General features: G+C 48.8%; 2 protein-coding genes across 5 annotated transcripts; one reads left to right on the top strand and one right to left on the bottom strand.

Moving 5' to 3' along the window:
* LOC8072462 (filament-like plant protein 7) lies at positions 1-4,276 on the top strand. Of its 4 annotated transcripts, none has more exons than XM_002452400.2 (4): positions 1-333; positions 1,336-3,152; positions 3,251-3,311; positions 3,423-4,276. In XM_002452400.2, the coding sequence occupies exons 2-4, from the start codon at positions 1,369-1,371 to the stop codon at positions 3,915-3,917; spliced, it is 2,340 nt and encodes a 779-aa protein (XP_002452445.1). In that variant the 5' UTR covers positions 1-333; positions 1,336-1,368; the 3' UTR covers positions 3,918-4,276. The 4 variants fall into 4 exon arrangements, with proteins under 4 accessions (XP_002452445.1, XP_021314135.1, XP_021314134.1 ...); XM_021458460.1 differs by having other exon boundaries at positions 2-333; positions 1,322-3,152; XM_021458459.1 differs by having other exon boundaries at positions 2-331; positions 1,319-3,152.
* On the bottom strand, positions 11,179-13,629 carry LOC8072463. Its single transcript, XM_002454128.2, has 2 exons — positions 12,184-13,629; positions 11,179-12,079 (listed from the first exon to the last, which is right to left on the bottom strand). Exons 1-2 carry the CDS (start codon positions 13,193-13,195, stop codon positions 11,586-11,588), a joined length of 1,506 nt encoding a protein of 501 aa, XP_002454173.1. The 5' UTR covers positions 13,196-13,629; the 3' UTR covers positions 11,179-11,585.

Genomic DNA, 15,292 nt, shown 5'->3' on the forward strand with positions numbered 1-15,292 from the left:
TTTCTGACAGCATGCCTGAACCACCAGGGCTTCTGCGTCTTCCCTGACTCCTCCGCTTCCCGCCAAGCGAAAGCGCCACCTGCGCTGCCCCCCTTGACGCCTTCCTCCTCAACAGGCTCCACTCCAGCAACCGCAAACCCTCCAAGGCACACCGACCAAATTGCCAGAACCGCTTGCACCTTACCGGCCACCTGCCTTGAGCGAGTGAAGTTTCCAATCGCCAGTCGCCAGTTCAGTTCTTGCTTCCTGCTCCGGTCGTGGTACCTTGGCTGAGAAGCTAGCTATGCATCCGGCCCTGCGGCGGCTGATGAATTGCATAGCCTGATCAACCAGGTACTGGAATAGGTTTTCATTTCTCACTTTGGTTTTAATGCCTTTTCGCGGCGAAAATGTCCTTCACTGCGCTGCTCTTTCTGTTTTGACTTTTGAGTTATTGGAATGCTGAGTTTCAGTTTTGCCACTAGATTACTACAAAACTGAAACGTGTTCGTCAGTTTATTTGTTTCAGTGGCAAAACTCAGGTAATCTAGTGGCAAAACTGAAACGTGTTCGTCAACTGGATACCTGATCAAATTCATGTGTTCGTCAAATTCAGTTGATAAATTTGATCAGGTATCCAGTTTGTTTCTTCATCGTTACATTTTCGTTACTTCAGTCTTTAGCTAATAATCTTACAGTTTTGTGATGAACTCAAACAAATAGACAGTTGTTACAACATCAGCAGTTTCATCGTTCTTAAATTGGACAGTCAATATCAAGTTATGGATCATGGGTTTAGATGATCATCGTACTTTTGAATATAAACGACAGACAGGGTTCAGTACGACCCAATAGTACAAAAGCATACTTTCTCTAGTTATGTTACAACTTTATTGGTTTGGTGGTCATAATTTGAGTAGAACTAATGTTCAACGCTCCTGACCACAAAGAGTTCAGTTAACAACAAGTTTTTTTCTTCGGAATGAGACACATCAACTAGTAGCGGTTGCTTCAGAACGCACACATTTCTATTTCTCCTTTACAAAAAGCTTTGGTGGATGGAATGAAGAACTGTTCAGTTCTAGGAGTCTAGGACTATTTATCTTTAGCAGCTGGTTGGCAAAACGTGAGAACCAAACTAGTGGAGTTGTTGGGGGTTCATACATAAGCAAAGAGCATCATGCAAACCTAATTGGCTTGGCCAACAACACATAGTTCTGACAGAAGTTGTTAACGTAATTTTTTTTTGTTTACTTCCCACAGATTCTTTGTTTCTGCATAATTTTTTAGCTGAATATCCTCATTGCTCAGATTGAGCTAACAATACTGAATTACTACTCAGTGATTATTCTCAAGGTATAATTTGGAGAAGCAGGCATCAAGGTAACCATGGCTGAAATGGGAGAAGCTCTGAGATCCTGCATGGAGCGGCTGGTGATTGCCAGGGAAGAGCGGGAGCAGATCATCGTGGAGGCGGCTAACGAGATATCCTCCGAGAAGAAGAAAGTGCGCGAGCTCCAGCAGAAGCTGGAGGACGCGAACAAGAAGGTCGCGAAGCTCGCCGCCGAGAACAACCACCTCAGCAAGGCCGCTGAATCCAAGGACGCACTGATCGGGGAGCTGAGGCAGTCCGCGGCGGCCACTGGGGACAAGCTCGCCGACGCGACGGCGAGGCTAGAGTCGGCGCAGAAGCAAGCCGGGTCGTTGCAGTACGAGGTGCGCATGCTCCAGAAGGAGCTGGAGGTCCGGGCCCAGGAGCGGGAGTACGACCTCAAGTCCGTCGACGCCGCGCGCCGGCAGCAGGCGGAGCACCTGAAGCGGATCGCGGAGCTGGAGGCCGAGTGCCAGCGGCTGCGCGCCATGGTCCGCAAGCGCCTCCCCGGGCCGGCGGCGATCGCCAAGATGAGGGACGAGGTGGATCAGCAGCCGACCCAGACTACCACATCAGCCAGCCCGAGCCCTAGGCGGCCGCGTACCGCGCTGCCCTCCTCGCCGCGGTCGGTCGTCGCGCCGCGGACCCCGTCGCCGCGGCGCTCCTCCGTCTCGGACGCCGAGGGCTACGCGTTCAAGCTCCGCGCCGTGGAGGAGGAGAACAGGGCGCTGAAGCAGGCGCTCGCCAAGAGGGAGAGCGAGCTGCAGTTCATGCAGATGAAGTACGCCGACGAGGCCTGCAAGCTGACGGTGGCTCAGAGGCAGCTCAAGGAGCTGACGGAAGAGAACAGGCAGCTCAGTGACGCCAACAGTCAGTCTGAATCCTGGGCTTCTGCTCTGGTTTCTGAACTGGACAAGTTCAGGTCAGGCAACCAGAATGGTGGTGCGTCCATCATGGCATCATCTTCATCTGAGATGAACTTGCTCGATGATTTCGCTGAGATTGAGAAGCTGGAGATGGCGTCAGGTGATCAAAAGAGCAATGCGCAACGCGCATCTCCAAAGAAGGCGGATACAGGACTGGTAATGCAAGAGCAGAATGGCAATGGTCCTGTCCTGGATGGTAGTGTCTCCAACGGCCATCCTGAAAAGGTCAAGAATATTTGGGAACTAGTTGTGCACAAGCATGAAGCAAGTGGGAAAAGTGTTGAAACTATCATTGAACAGATAAGTCAAGCATTGGATCAGAAGGCTATTTCTGCCAGAAGAGATGATTCAGATGTGAGTGACCGGTCTGAAATAGAGAAGGCAGTGAGAAATATGGTTGAGGAAATCACTTCCATGATCCGAACATATGAAGAAGACAATGTTGCAAGATCAAGAGCGCTGTTGCACAACAAGTATGAACTTTTTCGCCACCTTGAGCGCCTGGTTCAGGTTTGTCATGACCTACTAGAAGGGAAATGGAACCTTGGAAAGTTCATAGATGAGGTTTGCCTCATCCTAAAGTATATAGTGAGCCATTACTTCTCAGATCAAGATCAGACCGACACTGTGAACAGTTTAGAGAATTTTGATGGAGTTAAGTCATTGAGTACAGTTACCGCAAATGGTACACGTGACACTGAAAGCGCTAAACCAGCAGCAACTTCAGCTATTCAGACAGAAGCAGAGGAAGAATCAGTTCAGTCAGCTGGAAGCCAGATTATGGCCAATCTTCAGAAGCCTGATATAGAACTAATACATGCTATACAAGTCCAGGATGATAGTATCGTTCCAGGGGCATATTATGAGATAAAAAGGTAGATTTATATGTCACTACGTGTATTACTCATGTTTTTTTTAAAAAAAAACTATTGCCAACAATTTAGAATTTTGACGTATATTCTTTATCATGCAGCCCTGCTGCTGAGGCAAGTGTGGAACATTGTGCAGCTCAAGAGGAAAGTCATCTAGCAACGGTAAGTTATGGTGTCCTTGCTATACATTCTTACATGAAAATAGCGTAGTGGTAGTTACAGTTTTCAGTAGATCATCAGGAACTGAACTCACAACACCAGCATTCGCTGCAGAACTCAGAGATCCTCGCAGCAGCAGACAAGCTCGCCGAGTGCCAGGAGACGATTACGATTCTGAGCAAGCAGCTGCAAGCTCTAAAGATGCCAGCAACATCAGGTCCTCTAGACACCTCCTCCATCTGCAACCCCAGGCCGAGCTCCGCCGCCGCGTCCGACTACAGGCCGCAGTCGCTCGCGAGCATCCTCGCCGAGAAGTTGGCCGACGCCGAGGCCTCCATGTCTCCCACCACACCCAGGCAACAAGTGCTGTCCAAGAAAGACGAAGGTGAGGTCTGTGCTACGCCGAGGAGGAGCGCAGCACAGCAGCAGGAGGAGGAGAACGCCGGTGCTGGCGACAAGGATTCGATGCAGATCGTCATCCATCCGGTGTTCGCCGCCGCGCCGCCGCGGCAGGACGATTTTTCCGATGACCCGAAGAGGAAGAAGAAGCGCGGCACGAGCCTGCTGGGCAGGATCATGTTCAGGAAGAGAGTGGAAGGCAGCTCCTAGGCCGACTGCGCTGAACTGCATCGTGATCGACATGGTGGTGCACTCTGCAACCTGCAGCCTGCTGCAGGTGTGAAATGGATCCGGCCAGCGCTGCTGCGACCTGCGACGTTGTGATTAGTGATTTGTTAACGTGTTCTGTTTATGCGTTTCCTGTTCTCAGTGAGCGATCTTTTTTGGTCGTACATTCTGTTCCAGAGCCTTAGTGGCTGATGGCAACTGGTTCTGGCACATGGTGTGGGCTACGTATCTGCATTTTGTTTTTGACGTACATGGACGAATTTTTTTTCAGTGTGTATTTATGAACATCACGGTTGTGCACATGTTAATTTATTGGAGGAGAATAGGTTCTTTTATCCTTACAGTACTAGAACTGAATTGTGTTAGGTTCAAAAAAAAAAAAAACTGAATTGTGTTCTCTGATGAGCTGTTCTTGCACTTGCCTTTGCCTATACTGCTGGACTAGTGGACTATTTATGGCGAAGATCATCAGGCAGTGGAAACTCAAAACGACTACGGACAGAATCAGTGCAGCAAATTTCTCCTTATAACTACAATACATACTTGTGCACACATCGGCACATGAAACTTGCATGTGAGCAAGCTTGAGAGCTCCAAAATCCAAATTGCCTTTTTGAATTTGGTTCGATGGTTACTGTAGAGATCTGAATGCATCAGCACGGCAGGATTGTTTAATCTGATGGCAGCAAAGTGCTCATCCCAAGAAGGCTTCTCAACGGGAATGTGATGTTCTGACTTAGGCCTTGTTCAGTTCGCAAAAAGTCGTGAAAAACGGCACTGTAGCACTTTCGTTTTTATTTGACAAACATTGTCCAATTATAGAGTAACTAGGCTCAAAAGATTCATCTCGCGGTTTACAAATGAACTGTGCAAATAGTTTTTGTTTTTATGTATATTTAATGCTCCATGTATGTGCCGCAAGATTTGATGTGACGGAGAATCTTGAAAAATTTTGCGAACTAAACAAGGCCTTAATTTACTTTGATAAACAAATGGTGCAGAATGGGCTGGACCTGGACTTGGACCAGCTGACCTCAACATAAGAAAAAGGAAATGGCTCATTACTGGAGGGCTGGACCAAACCTCAGCTTCTAGATGAAGCAGCGCCGTCCGAAAACGGCTCACACAAGGACGGCCGTATTCTAGACTCTAGATAGAGGCGGCTGAAATGGACAGGGGAGCCCGGCAACACCTTGAACGCAGAGGAGTTTCAGATGCTGACAACTCGCCTGAAAAAACACGGAAAAGTCCGGGTCTGCCGCCATTGACACACCTTGAGGCCGAGGAGACACCTGCATTAGTTCTAGTCCAATCGTTAGATAGATTATCATTCGGGCTGCAGTGACGTCAGGGACGGCACGAGCTTCTTCTTGTTGTTTTTTCCACACCTTTTTAATTGACCGGCGGCAAGTGCTTGTCACTTCTCTGTTCTCTGCTCTGCGTGAGAAAATTGCTATTATGGGACTCCAAAGAAGTGGCTTCGCTAAAATAGGAATTCTAACATTGGCTTCTCTAAAATAGGACTTCAAACATTTGCTTCTTGTTATACATGACATTTTATTTCTTTTAATCTCTTTTATCACTCTTGTGACCATCTTACCCTCTCTTCTTGCTGGCTGTTCACCGTTGTCTGGCTTATACGTTGCCTTTTCCTGGCCGTGGCTGGCTGGCGCAGCTGGCATGGCTGGCAGGCCGTGGCCACAGGAGCCGCGGCCAGGCCACCAACAGCCGTGGCCACACCTCCATGCACGTCAGGAAGGCCACCAGCGGCCATGGCCACACGCCCACACCTCCATCAGCTGATCCGGCCTGGTTTTCAGGCGCCACGGGATGGCCAGCAGGTGGAGCCGCGGCCAGCCCTCCATGCGCCTGCGCAGCGGGGTGGCGAACAGCAGCCATGCCTAGGGCACCAGGGGCTGCCGTGGCCAAGGCACCAGGCGCAGCCACGACCAGGGCACCGTGCGTCTGCGTCTAGAGCAATGGCGGCACTGTGCGTAGCCGCAGACAAGACACATGGCAGAGGCTCGTCTAGGGCACCGGGAGGAGGCTCCATCCATGGAGAGGAGAAAGTGGCGTTGAGAAGGGAGGAGTAGGGGCGGCGGCCGGCGGGTGGCGAGCAGGCGGCGGAGTTTAGGGTTTACGGCAGCGGCGTTGCGTCGGGAAGAAGGAACGTCGGGTACGGGAGAAGAAACGTCGATGAATGACGATGGATTAGATAGAAGGGCAATCTTGTCATTGAAGAAAAATACATGTATTTGTAGACATAAACAATATTAAAAAGAAATAAAATGTCATGGAAAATAAGAAACAAATGTTTGGAGTGAAGCCAATGTTAGAATTCCTATTTTAGCGAAGCCACTTCTTTAGAGTCCCATAATAGCAATTATCTCGCTCTGCGTTGCTGGATGCCTGGATAGCGTTATTCGGCAGCGCAGCAAGTCATGGGCTCATCTTATTCTTATCTTGTATGCTTTTTGTTTTTCTCGTGGAGTTCTTGTGGAGCAGGGCGGCCAAATGGCAAGTTGTGGAATGGTGCGGATTCTTTGCCGTTGCGTCTGCCGCGCGGTTTGATGGCAGCTCGCCAGCTCCCATATGGTTCTTATCGCCACAAGAGGTTCCCGGGGTACAAATGTCTAGATGCCATTATTCAAGCTACCTGTTGCTTGAGATGCCATTTATCCAAATTCCAGATTCTTTTCTCCAAATGCTCATCGTTTGTGCAGTCATTGAAAACTCATTTGCAGGAGCGGGATTGCTCTAAATTCTAAACTATAACCTATGTTTCTCTCTTTTTTTGTAGGCAAAGTTCTCCATCTATCCTACCACCACCTGCGCAAAATAAAGTATCAGATAATGAGTAGTGATCATAAACTATTTAAATTTTCATAGGCATTACTCATTCTTTCATGCTGTAATTTTTCTTTTTTAAAAAATCAACACATCAAAAGAAAAATTGTCATATATTTATATAGAAGGATACATCAATATATATATCTATGTACTCCCCCGTTCCAAACTATAAAATGTTCTGATTTTTGTAGATATGTAACAAAAGTTATGTACCAAAAAAGCCATAACACTTTATTACTGTGGGGGTATAAACCCCTATACCCTCATGGGCCTATATGGGCCGCACCATCAGAGGTGGCTCGGCCCACAAGATGAAGGCGTGCGGCGCACGACTGATCGGCGTGCACCGCAAGGCTACAAGATATTGTACCAAATAGGATACTTTGCTTGTAACTCTGTCCCTTCAGGATATATAAGGAGGGGCAGGGGTCCCCTAGAGGACAGACCATACACATCATATTCTCTCAGCACAAATCAATACAACCAGACGCAGGACGTAGGTATTACGCCAACTCGGCGGCCGAACCTGGATAAAAAGCTTGTCCGTGTCTTGCGTCACCATCGAGTTCGTAGTTTGCGCACCGTCTACCGATAAACTACTACCGTGGGTATACCCCAAGGTAGACTGCCGACCAGCTTTCGTCGACAGCGGCGCGCCAGGTAGGGGGTGTGCGTACAGCTCTCCCGACGAACGAGATGGTCATCATCCCCGACTTCGTGGCCATGGCGGGCGACTTCACGTTTACCGTTAGCTTCAACAGCTTCACCGCCACGACCACGAAGGAGGTGTAGATCCGATCTGCGCCAACCACTTCTTCATCGACGTCGGCGGCGGCTTCAACCACGCTAGCTACGACTCCAACTACTCCAGCAACGTCTCCGACCACGCCGACAACGCGTCACCCGCTTCTCTGCTACAGAGGGAGGCAGATCGACGACACCGACCTGCTCAGGCTATCGACCAAGTTGTTTGGCCTACTTGCTCTGACCACGAGTCGCAATAATAATCGCCGCAAAGAACGGCGCTACGACAGCCGCGACCACCATCACGACAACAAGTCAAGCAACTCTCCCGACCAGACTTTCGTCCAAAGATAAGTACAATTCTAATATTTTATTTATTTTTGGCATAATATTTTTAATATTATTATTCTTCAAAAACAACTTTTTTAGCCGACTAGTTTTTTCTCCTACACGAGCTTTCCAGAGCCGGTACTGTCTCCGACTCCTCCCTACACGTGCACGAGATCCGCCCTCTGCGTTCCGGGTGGTCGGCAGTAGCTCTCTGACGTGGCTGACAATCCTACGCGTGCCTAGGTTCCGCACCTCATGCTGATTGTTGGCTAGACCAGAGCTGGTACAAGCTCTAGGATGAATTAACTACTCGTGCTAATTTTATAACAAAAAATCTAAAACTTATCTTAGTACTGATTTTTTAACTAGAGTTTATTTATACATCATGTACTACCTATTTTCTCTATATTTATTTTTCAGGAGTTTGGCCTAGTCGACAAGCTACGCTCGGAGACTCGTCGACTATTCCCTACGCTGTGCCCGGGGACTGCTCCGACCACCGAGCACGTTTACGTTCCCAACCACGCTCGGGGACTTGTCGACTACTCTCTATGCTATGCTCGAAGACTGTGCCGACCACCGAGCACGTTTACGTTCCCAACCACGCTCGGGGACTTGTCCACCGGTCCCTACGCCGTGCTCGGGGACTGTGCCGACCACCGAGCACTATACGCTCGGGGACTGGTCGACCAGCTCACCAATTTAAGAACTTGGGGACTGCACCGACCACCGAGCACTATACGCTCGGGGACTGGTCGACCAGCCCACCAATTTGAGAATTCGGGGACTGTACCGACCACCGAGCGTTCTATGCTCGGGGACTGGTCGATTAGTCTATTCAATTGCAGACGAGCATGATATGCTCGGGGACTGGTAAATTCAACTTTTTAGACCTTGGTACAAGGCTCATACTTCGCCTTCCAGCAAGCTCGGGGACTACATCGGTACGATGCATCTGGCGATGCATCTCAGTTTCAGAATTTCTTTAAGGACTTTTCTTTTGACCCTGGCACCACGTGTCTACGTCACCTACTACCAGGCTCGGGGACTAAGTGGGCACACTTCACCTTGCGGTGAATATGCTTGCTTTTTGAAAGACTATACTTTTCAGAAAAGTAAAGTGGGCACACTTCACCAAGAAAGAAATCTTTTTTAATTTAGAGCACCATGCATTCTTCAAACAACCTGCTTCTTCGATGTCAATGTTGATCAACTGTTTTTTGAGTTGGTCAAAATACTGTTGCAACTGTTTGGGCGACTTTCCTGCTTATTGAAGACGTCAAGCCTCACTGATCGAAGAAGCTCAAGACGCCGTGTTACATCATAATACATGGTGCTCGGGGACTAGCTGTGGGGGTATAAACCCCTATACCCTCATGGGCCTATATGGGCCGCACCATCAGAGGTGGCTCGGCCCACAAGATGAAGGCGTGCGGCGCACGACTGATCGGCGTGCACCGCAAGGCTACAAGATATTGTACCAAATAGGATACTTTGCTTGTAACTCTGTCCCTTCAGGATATATAAGGAGGGGCAGGGGTCCCCTAGAGGACAGACCATACACATCATATTCTCTCAGCACAAATCAATACAACCAGACGCAGGACGTAGGTATTACGCCAACTCAGCGGCCGAACCTGGATAAAAAGCTTGTCCGTGTCTTGCGTCACCATCGAGTTCGTAGTTTGCGCACCGTCTACCGATAAACTACTACCGTGGGTATACCCCAAGGTAGACTGCCGACCAGCTTTCGTCGACAATTACAGTTTGAAACAACAATGTTTCTGTAGAGGCAGTATAAGAGCGTCCTTTTGCTCTATCTCTCACAAGTAAATGCCTAGCTAGAGCCTTGTATATATTTGCACAACAATGTTCAATGGAATACACAGGCAACACAGCCACATAGAGACTCATTTGCATCACTCGATCTCTCTCACTCTATGGAGAATCAATGAAAGGCGCAACATGCTATTAGGGCAACCACAATGTTCAGAGAAAGTAGTCCATAGGAAATAAAATATTCTCTATCAGCTAACTGAAACATTGTGGAGGTAGTCCATATAGCAGTCTATAACAAAAGCTACCCATAGCCCTATGGACTACCCATAAGCAATAAAGAAATGTTATTTTCTCTCTCCATGCTCTCTCTCTTGTGTCATGAAAGATGAGATGGTTGAAAAGAATAATTTTTAATCTCTAGTGAACCCTACCTTATGGACTACTTTGTTGGCTAAACATTGTGAGCAAAAAATAATAGCTATGGACTACTTATGTAGGCCCCATGTATATGGACTACTTGGTCCATATACATTGAGGTTGCTCTTAATGGACCTGAGCTCTCAACCTAAACAAAAGTGTTGCAATCGAAATAGTAAATAAAATGAGAGTAAGTGCGTACAGAGTATCCATATAAAAATTAGAGCAAAGTGACGACATGATTATGATGGACCAATATTTAAATCATATCTATTACTCAATCCATCCTAATTATAAGACACTAGACTTTTTTATACCAAGTTTGATCACTCGTCTTATTAAAAAAATTTCGCACAATATTACTTCTCTTGTCGTGACTTAGTTCATTAATAAAAGTTCAATGAGTTAAATTTGATTATGTTTGTATATTTTTTAAAATAAGACGAGTGATCAAACTTAGGGTGAAAAAAGTCTAACGTCTTATAATTTGAGATAAAGGAAGTAGCAAGTAGTACTCCTATAATATTGACAATAATAAAGAGCAAAGTAAGGTGAACTACAAATTTATGGTAAAGTCATGATATAGCGGTACATGCACACAGGAGCCTGTTCACTTAAGCTGTTGAATCTATCAGTCATTCTGCGATACTTTTCTCTCACAACAAATCAACGAACAATACTTTTAATCATGACTTTTCAGACATGCAACTGCATGTGCTAGTTGACAAGTGAAAGAGAAGGCATGCTATACAGCTTCATTAAAATAAAATATAAGATTTGTTTATAACTTAAACATACAAAACTAAGCATTAATCACTTCTTGTATGTCATTTTGTTGCTGCAGGCACTAGCAACAAAATCACAATCACGAGGGTCTGGATACTTGCTCCGTGCCTCGGTAAACCGGGTTTATCGTCAAAGCGTACGCCCGTTGGGAATTTGGGAGTCGAAGCTGATGCAATAAAGCAAACAAAACATACAGCCAAAACTTTCTGTTATATAACAAACAAAAAGTTTCTCCAAATATAAAAATAGGTGAGGTGATGGAAGTAACTAGTCACGAACAAAAGCATAAAGTGCATGGACTTTGCAAATCAAGATAAAAAGATATACCATTATTAGCTATATGCAAATGTGAATCACAGGAAGATTCATCTTTTCAAATTGTGGGGTTTTCTAGGCACTTCTTTTCTCCTCTTTATTCGAAATTCTAGTTGCAGAATCTACCTCCACCATCTGTACAAACTAAAGCATATATAAGATAAAAAGACACACACCAGGGAATAAAAGAAGAAAACAACGAATCACAAGCTCATTACATGAGACAAGCTTTTCATCCTTTTAACCTACCTAGATAACAACAGCTAGACGATGATACATCAACAGCAGCAACAACAAGAGCCAAATCAACCTGCGTGTCCTAACTCCTAAGCATGTGTCAGTATCGCCGTGACCATTCGTCATTAACTACAACTAATTCCTGTTTGACAAATGGGCCACCTGTCGGTCTCCGGCCATCACCGTTCATCATCAGTCTCGCAGCGGGATCTCGAACAGGTCGGACTCGGCCTCCGGGTCGCCGACGACGAACGCGGAGCCGGAGCCGCCGATGCTCTCCTTCCTGCTCCTGCTCACCTTCGCCGTCTCCAGCCACCCGGAGTCCACCCGCCCCACGGAGAAGAGCTCGCCGCTGTCGTCGAAGTCGAGGCCCATCGACCCGCCGCGGGCGTCGTCCACCGCCGACGCGGCGCGCACGAAGCACGGGTTGGCCGTGCGCCGCGCGTTGGCCGGCGCGTACCGGAACTTGCCCTGCCCGAGGTTGACCAGCGCCATCACGTCGAAGCTGGACGCCAGCACCGGGTACAGCGGGCTCGAGAACGCCTCCGCGTTGCAGCTCACGGCGTGGACCAGCTCCCCGTCCACCGTGAAGAACACCTTCCGCTTCGCCGGCTCGAAGCCGCACCCCACCACCTTGTCCACGCCCGCCCACGACGACTTGTCCGATTCGTACACCAGCTTCATCCCTGAAAATCAATCCATCCAAAAGAAACTCTTTTCAGATCATGTCTTGCTTGCACTCAAGAATCATTAATTGAAAGCACCGTGCTTTATGTGTTTTGCTAATTACCGTCGAGGTAGACCGCGCCGTCGGAGTGGAAGCCGATGGACGACGCGTACGTTCCGGCCAGCGACGGCCGTTGTGGAGCGGTGGACGCGGTGGCGAGGCCGAGCGACATGACCAGATGCCTCCGTTTGTCTTGTTCACCGTCCTTGGCGGCGGCTCTGTTTTCTTGGGCCGGGTTCTTGGCGTCCGGTGCAAAACTGATGAGCTTGACGCGGTCGCTCTCGCTGGAGCCGTCCCGCCCACGCCTGCTCGCCCTGGACGCTGACCACTCCGGCCGTTTCGTGTTCAGGTAGATGATGGTGATCTCGAAGTAGGCGTCCTGCGGGAACGGCGCGCCGGCGAGGGGCGGGCCCGGCAGCGGCAGGCTCATCCTGGCGATGCACAGCGCGCTGGGGTTCCCCGCCCCCGCGCCGTCCGTGTCGCCGCGGAGCGGGCTCGGGATGCTTCCGGGGAGCCACTTCCTGCCGGACGCGGCGGCGGCGGCAGCCGGGTTGAGCCGCACCGCCTGCATCCTCTCGGATGACCCCGCGGGGAGCTCCCACGCGGCCGCCTCCGCCATGTCGCGGCTCGTCCCGGCGTCGCAGAGCGGGCACGTCCCCCACAGCGGCGACAACGACGCGGACTTGGACCGCGGCGGCGCGACCGCGAACACGAACTGCGCCCACCCGTTCTCCGCCGCCTCCGTCACCAGCCGCGGGTGGTCGGCCCACTGGAACGGGCCCTGCTGGGCGCCGCCGCCCGAGCCACGGTGCCTCACGGCGTGGTGCTGGTGCTGGTGCAACTGCTGGAACCGGAGCCCCACGCGGCCGCTGGCGGCGTTGTACCTCATGTTGAGCTTCGCCAGCCCGGGGCTCGCCGTCGGCGGCTTCGCACCGGCCGTAGGGGAAACTTCCGGCAGCTCCGGTGGCGCGTTACGGGGCAGGCTCCTGCGACGGTACACCAGAAACACGACCGCGACCAGCGCCGCGATGGGGAGCCCCACGGCGAGCAGCAGCCTAAGCCACAGCGCCGCCATGCTGCACGCGCGTTCCTACCGCTGTTACCGGAGCTGCGTCGATGGAGCGACGGCGGACATCACGAATCACGATGCTCTTTTTGGTGGTGCGGTGCGGGTGCGCGGCCGGTTGATTCTTTCTGCGTGCTGTGCTCTTGTTGTTGCGTTCTTGGAGCCTGGTTTGGTGGAGGGTCTCGGAAGGCTGGCGCGGCCACGGAACGCTGACCGCCTCAACAAAAACAGGCAAAACAAGGAGCGATTGGATGGAGCAAGGAGGGGTTTTAAATTCGGCGGAAGCGGCACGCATCAGCGTGATGCTGCAGGTGTGGGTTTGTTTGCTGACTTTCGCTAATAAGGGGCTGATCGAATTGGCGCTTATTTGCAACGGGCACACCAGCACGTTGCACGGTGCGGGTTAGGTTGGCGTGACGCGACATGTGAATGCTTTTAACGTGAAATTCGTGAAAGGCCATGTGAGAATTTTCAATCGTAAAGGCAAGATTCGCTGAACATTTGACATTTTTCAGATCTTAAAATGAGGTCAAGCGTATATATATGCCACTTTGTTGAGAGTAGGATATACCCAATGACGACATGATTTTTATCAGTTGCTTGAGAAAATGAATGTATTTATTTGCATCGTTAATCATATTATATATTTAGAAGTCAATAATGTTGATTTTGACAAAATTTTAGAGTCTTGAATCCATTACTCATCGATATTACTCAATTATACTTTGAGAAAATTTGATGTTAGATCAAGATCTTGTGTGATCCTATCAATTCAAGGATCCAATTCACACGATCAAACATACCATGAAATTAAAGCTCTATTTGGATCAGGGTTACATATGTCATGTCTACCTGCTATAGTTAATCAATGAAGGGTTACATATGTCATTCAAAAACTATCTCAAATTATAAGGTATTCTAGGTGAATTAACTCCCTCAAAGTCCCAATCACATGTCTACCTTTTATAGTTAATGAAGGGTTACATATGTCAATTGTATTTATAGATGGCCATCGGCCGGGCCGGCTCGGCCCAAGCCCAGGCTAGGCACGGGCCGCAGCGTGTCGTGCCGACTTGGCCCGCGTGCCTGTCGTGCCGTGCCTCAGCGGCCTGTGTGCTTGGCCTTTGGCCCAAGCAAGGGCCCACGGGCTGACTTCGTGTCGTGCAAGCCCGCGTAGCTCGGCGGGCCGGGCTGGCCCATAGCGTGGTTTTGTAAAAAAAATCAAAATGACCATATAATGACAAGGATCACTTCACCAGCATAATGCCACAATCAATTTTTTTACAACTCCCAACTTCTGAGATTCACAATCTCAGATCATAGAAATGACATCAAAAGACATGTAACATAAAAATGAGCTATTTGTGCAATGCCCACGGAGGTGGCACCGGACCGTTGCCGAGCCGACCCCTAAAACTCAGGCTGGGCCGTGCTAGCCCGCGGGCTCAGAGGTCGGCCCAAACACGACCTGCACCACCAGGCCGTGCCCGCCTGGGCTCGTGAGTTACCGGGCCAGGCCGTGCTCAGACCGGGCCAAAATGTCGTGCTGTGAGCCGGGCCGTCGTGCCTCATATTTCAGGACAGAGGGAGTAGCCTATAGTTACTTAAACCTATCCAATCATCTAGTATGATATTGTGACTCATAATAAAAGTTGAGAGATCAAACATGCCCTAATATATATTGCCCTATTTATAAAAGTAGTCTATGAAATTAGTTGCTGATACAATAATAATGCTACATGGAATTTAAGAACGTGTGTATTAATATTTCAAAACATAGACAAGTCTGACGGTTTTTACAGTTTCATTTTTTTGTGCAAAAAAAAGATCATTTCATAACTCTCAACCTACGAATAATATAGTGCAGCCACATTCCATGATCCATATCGAAGTTTTAGGATACCTGTTGTACATGTAGCATTTCTTTAAAGAAAATGGTAATTGATAAAATTATTTATGGCAATTAGCAGTAGTTGATCAGTTACTATCACTTTCGTAATCACTATGAGAAGACAAAGTGATCTAGTTTTCCAACGGAAGAACCAGAGAGAACCTAGATACTTTACGAGGAACTTACAAATAAAATCATCAACAAACCAAATGTAT

This window comes from Sorghum bicolor, chromosome 4 (assembly GCF_000003195.3).
Source record: "Sorghum bicolor cultivar BTx623 chromosome 4, Sorghum_bicolor_NCBIv3, whole genome shotgun sequence".
In the NCBI taxonomy this organism is placed as follows: Eukaryota; Viridiplantae; Streptophyta; class Magnoliopsida; order Poales; family Poaceae; genus Sorghum; species Sorghum bicolor.

What these genes read in the sequence shown, in the direction of transcription:
- LOC8072463 (XM_002454128.2), bottom strand. Translation starts at nt 13,195, where the DNA reads ATGGCGGCGCTGTGGCTTAGGCTGCTGCTCGCCGTGGGGCTCCCCATC. An exon ending in CGGCGCGGTCTACCTCGACG is followed by an intron (nt 12,080 to 12,183) that starts GTAATTAGCAAA and finishes ATTGATTTTCAG; the next exon opens with GGATGAAGCTGGTGTACGAA.
- LOC8072462 (XM_002452400.2), top strand. Translation starts at nt 1,369, where the DNA reads ATGGCTGAAATGGGAGAAGCTCTGAGATCCTGCATGGAGCGGCTGGTG. An exon ending in GCATATTATGAGATAAAAAG is followed by an intron (nt 3,153 to 3,250) that starts GTAGATTTATAT and finishes TTTATCATGCAG; the next exon opens with CCCTGCTGCTGAGGCAAGTG. An exon ending in AGGAAAGTCATCTAGCAACG is followed by an intron (nt 3,312 to 3,422) that starts GTAAGTTATGGT and finishes CATTCGCTGCAG; the next exon opens with AACTCAGAGATCCTCGCAGC.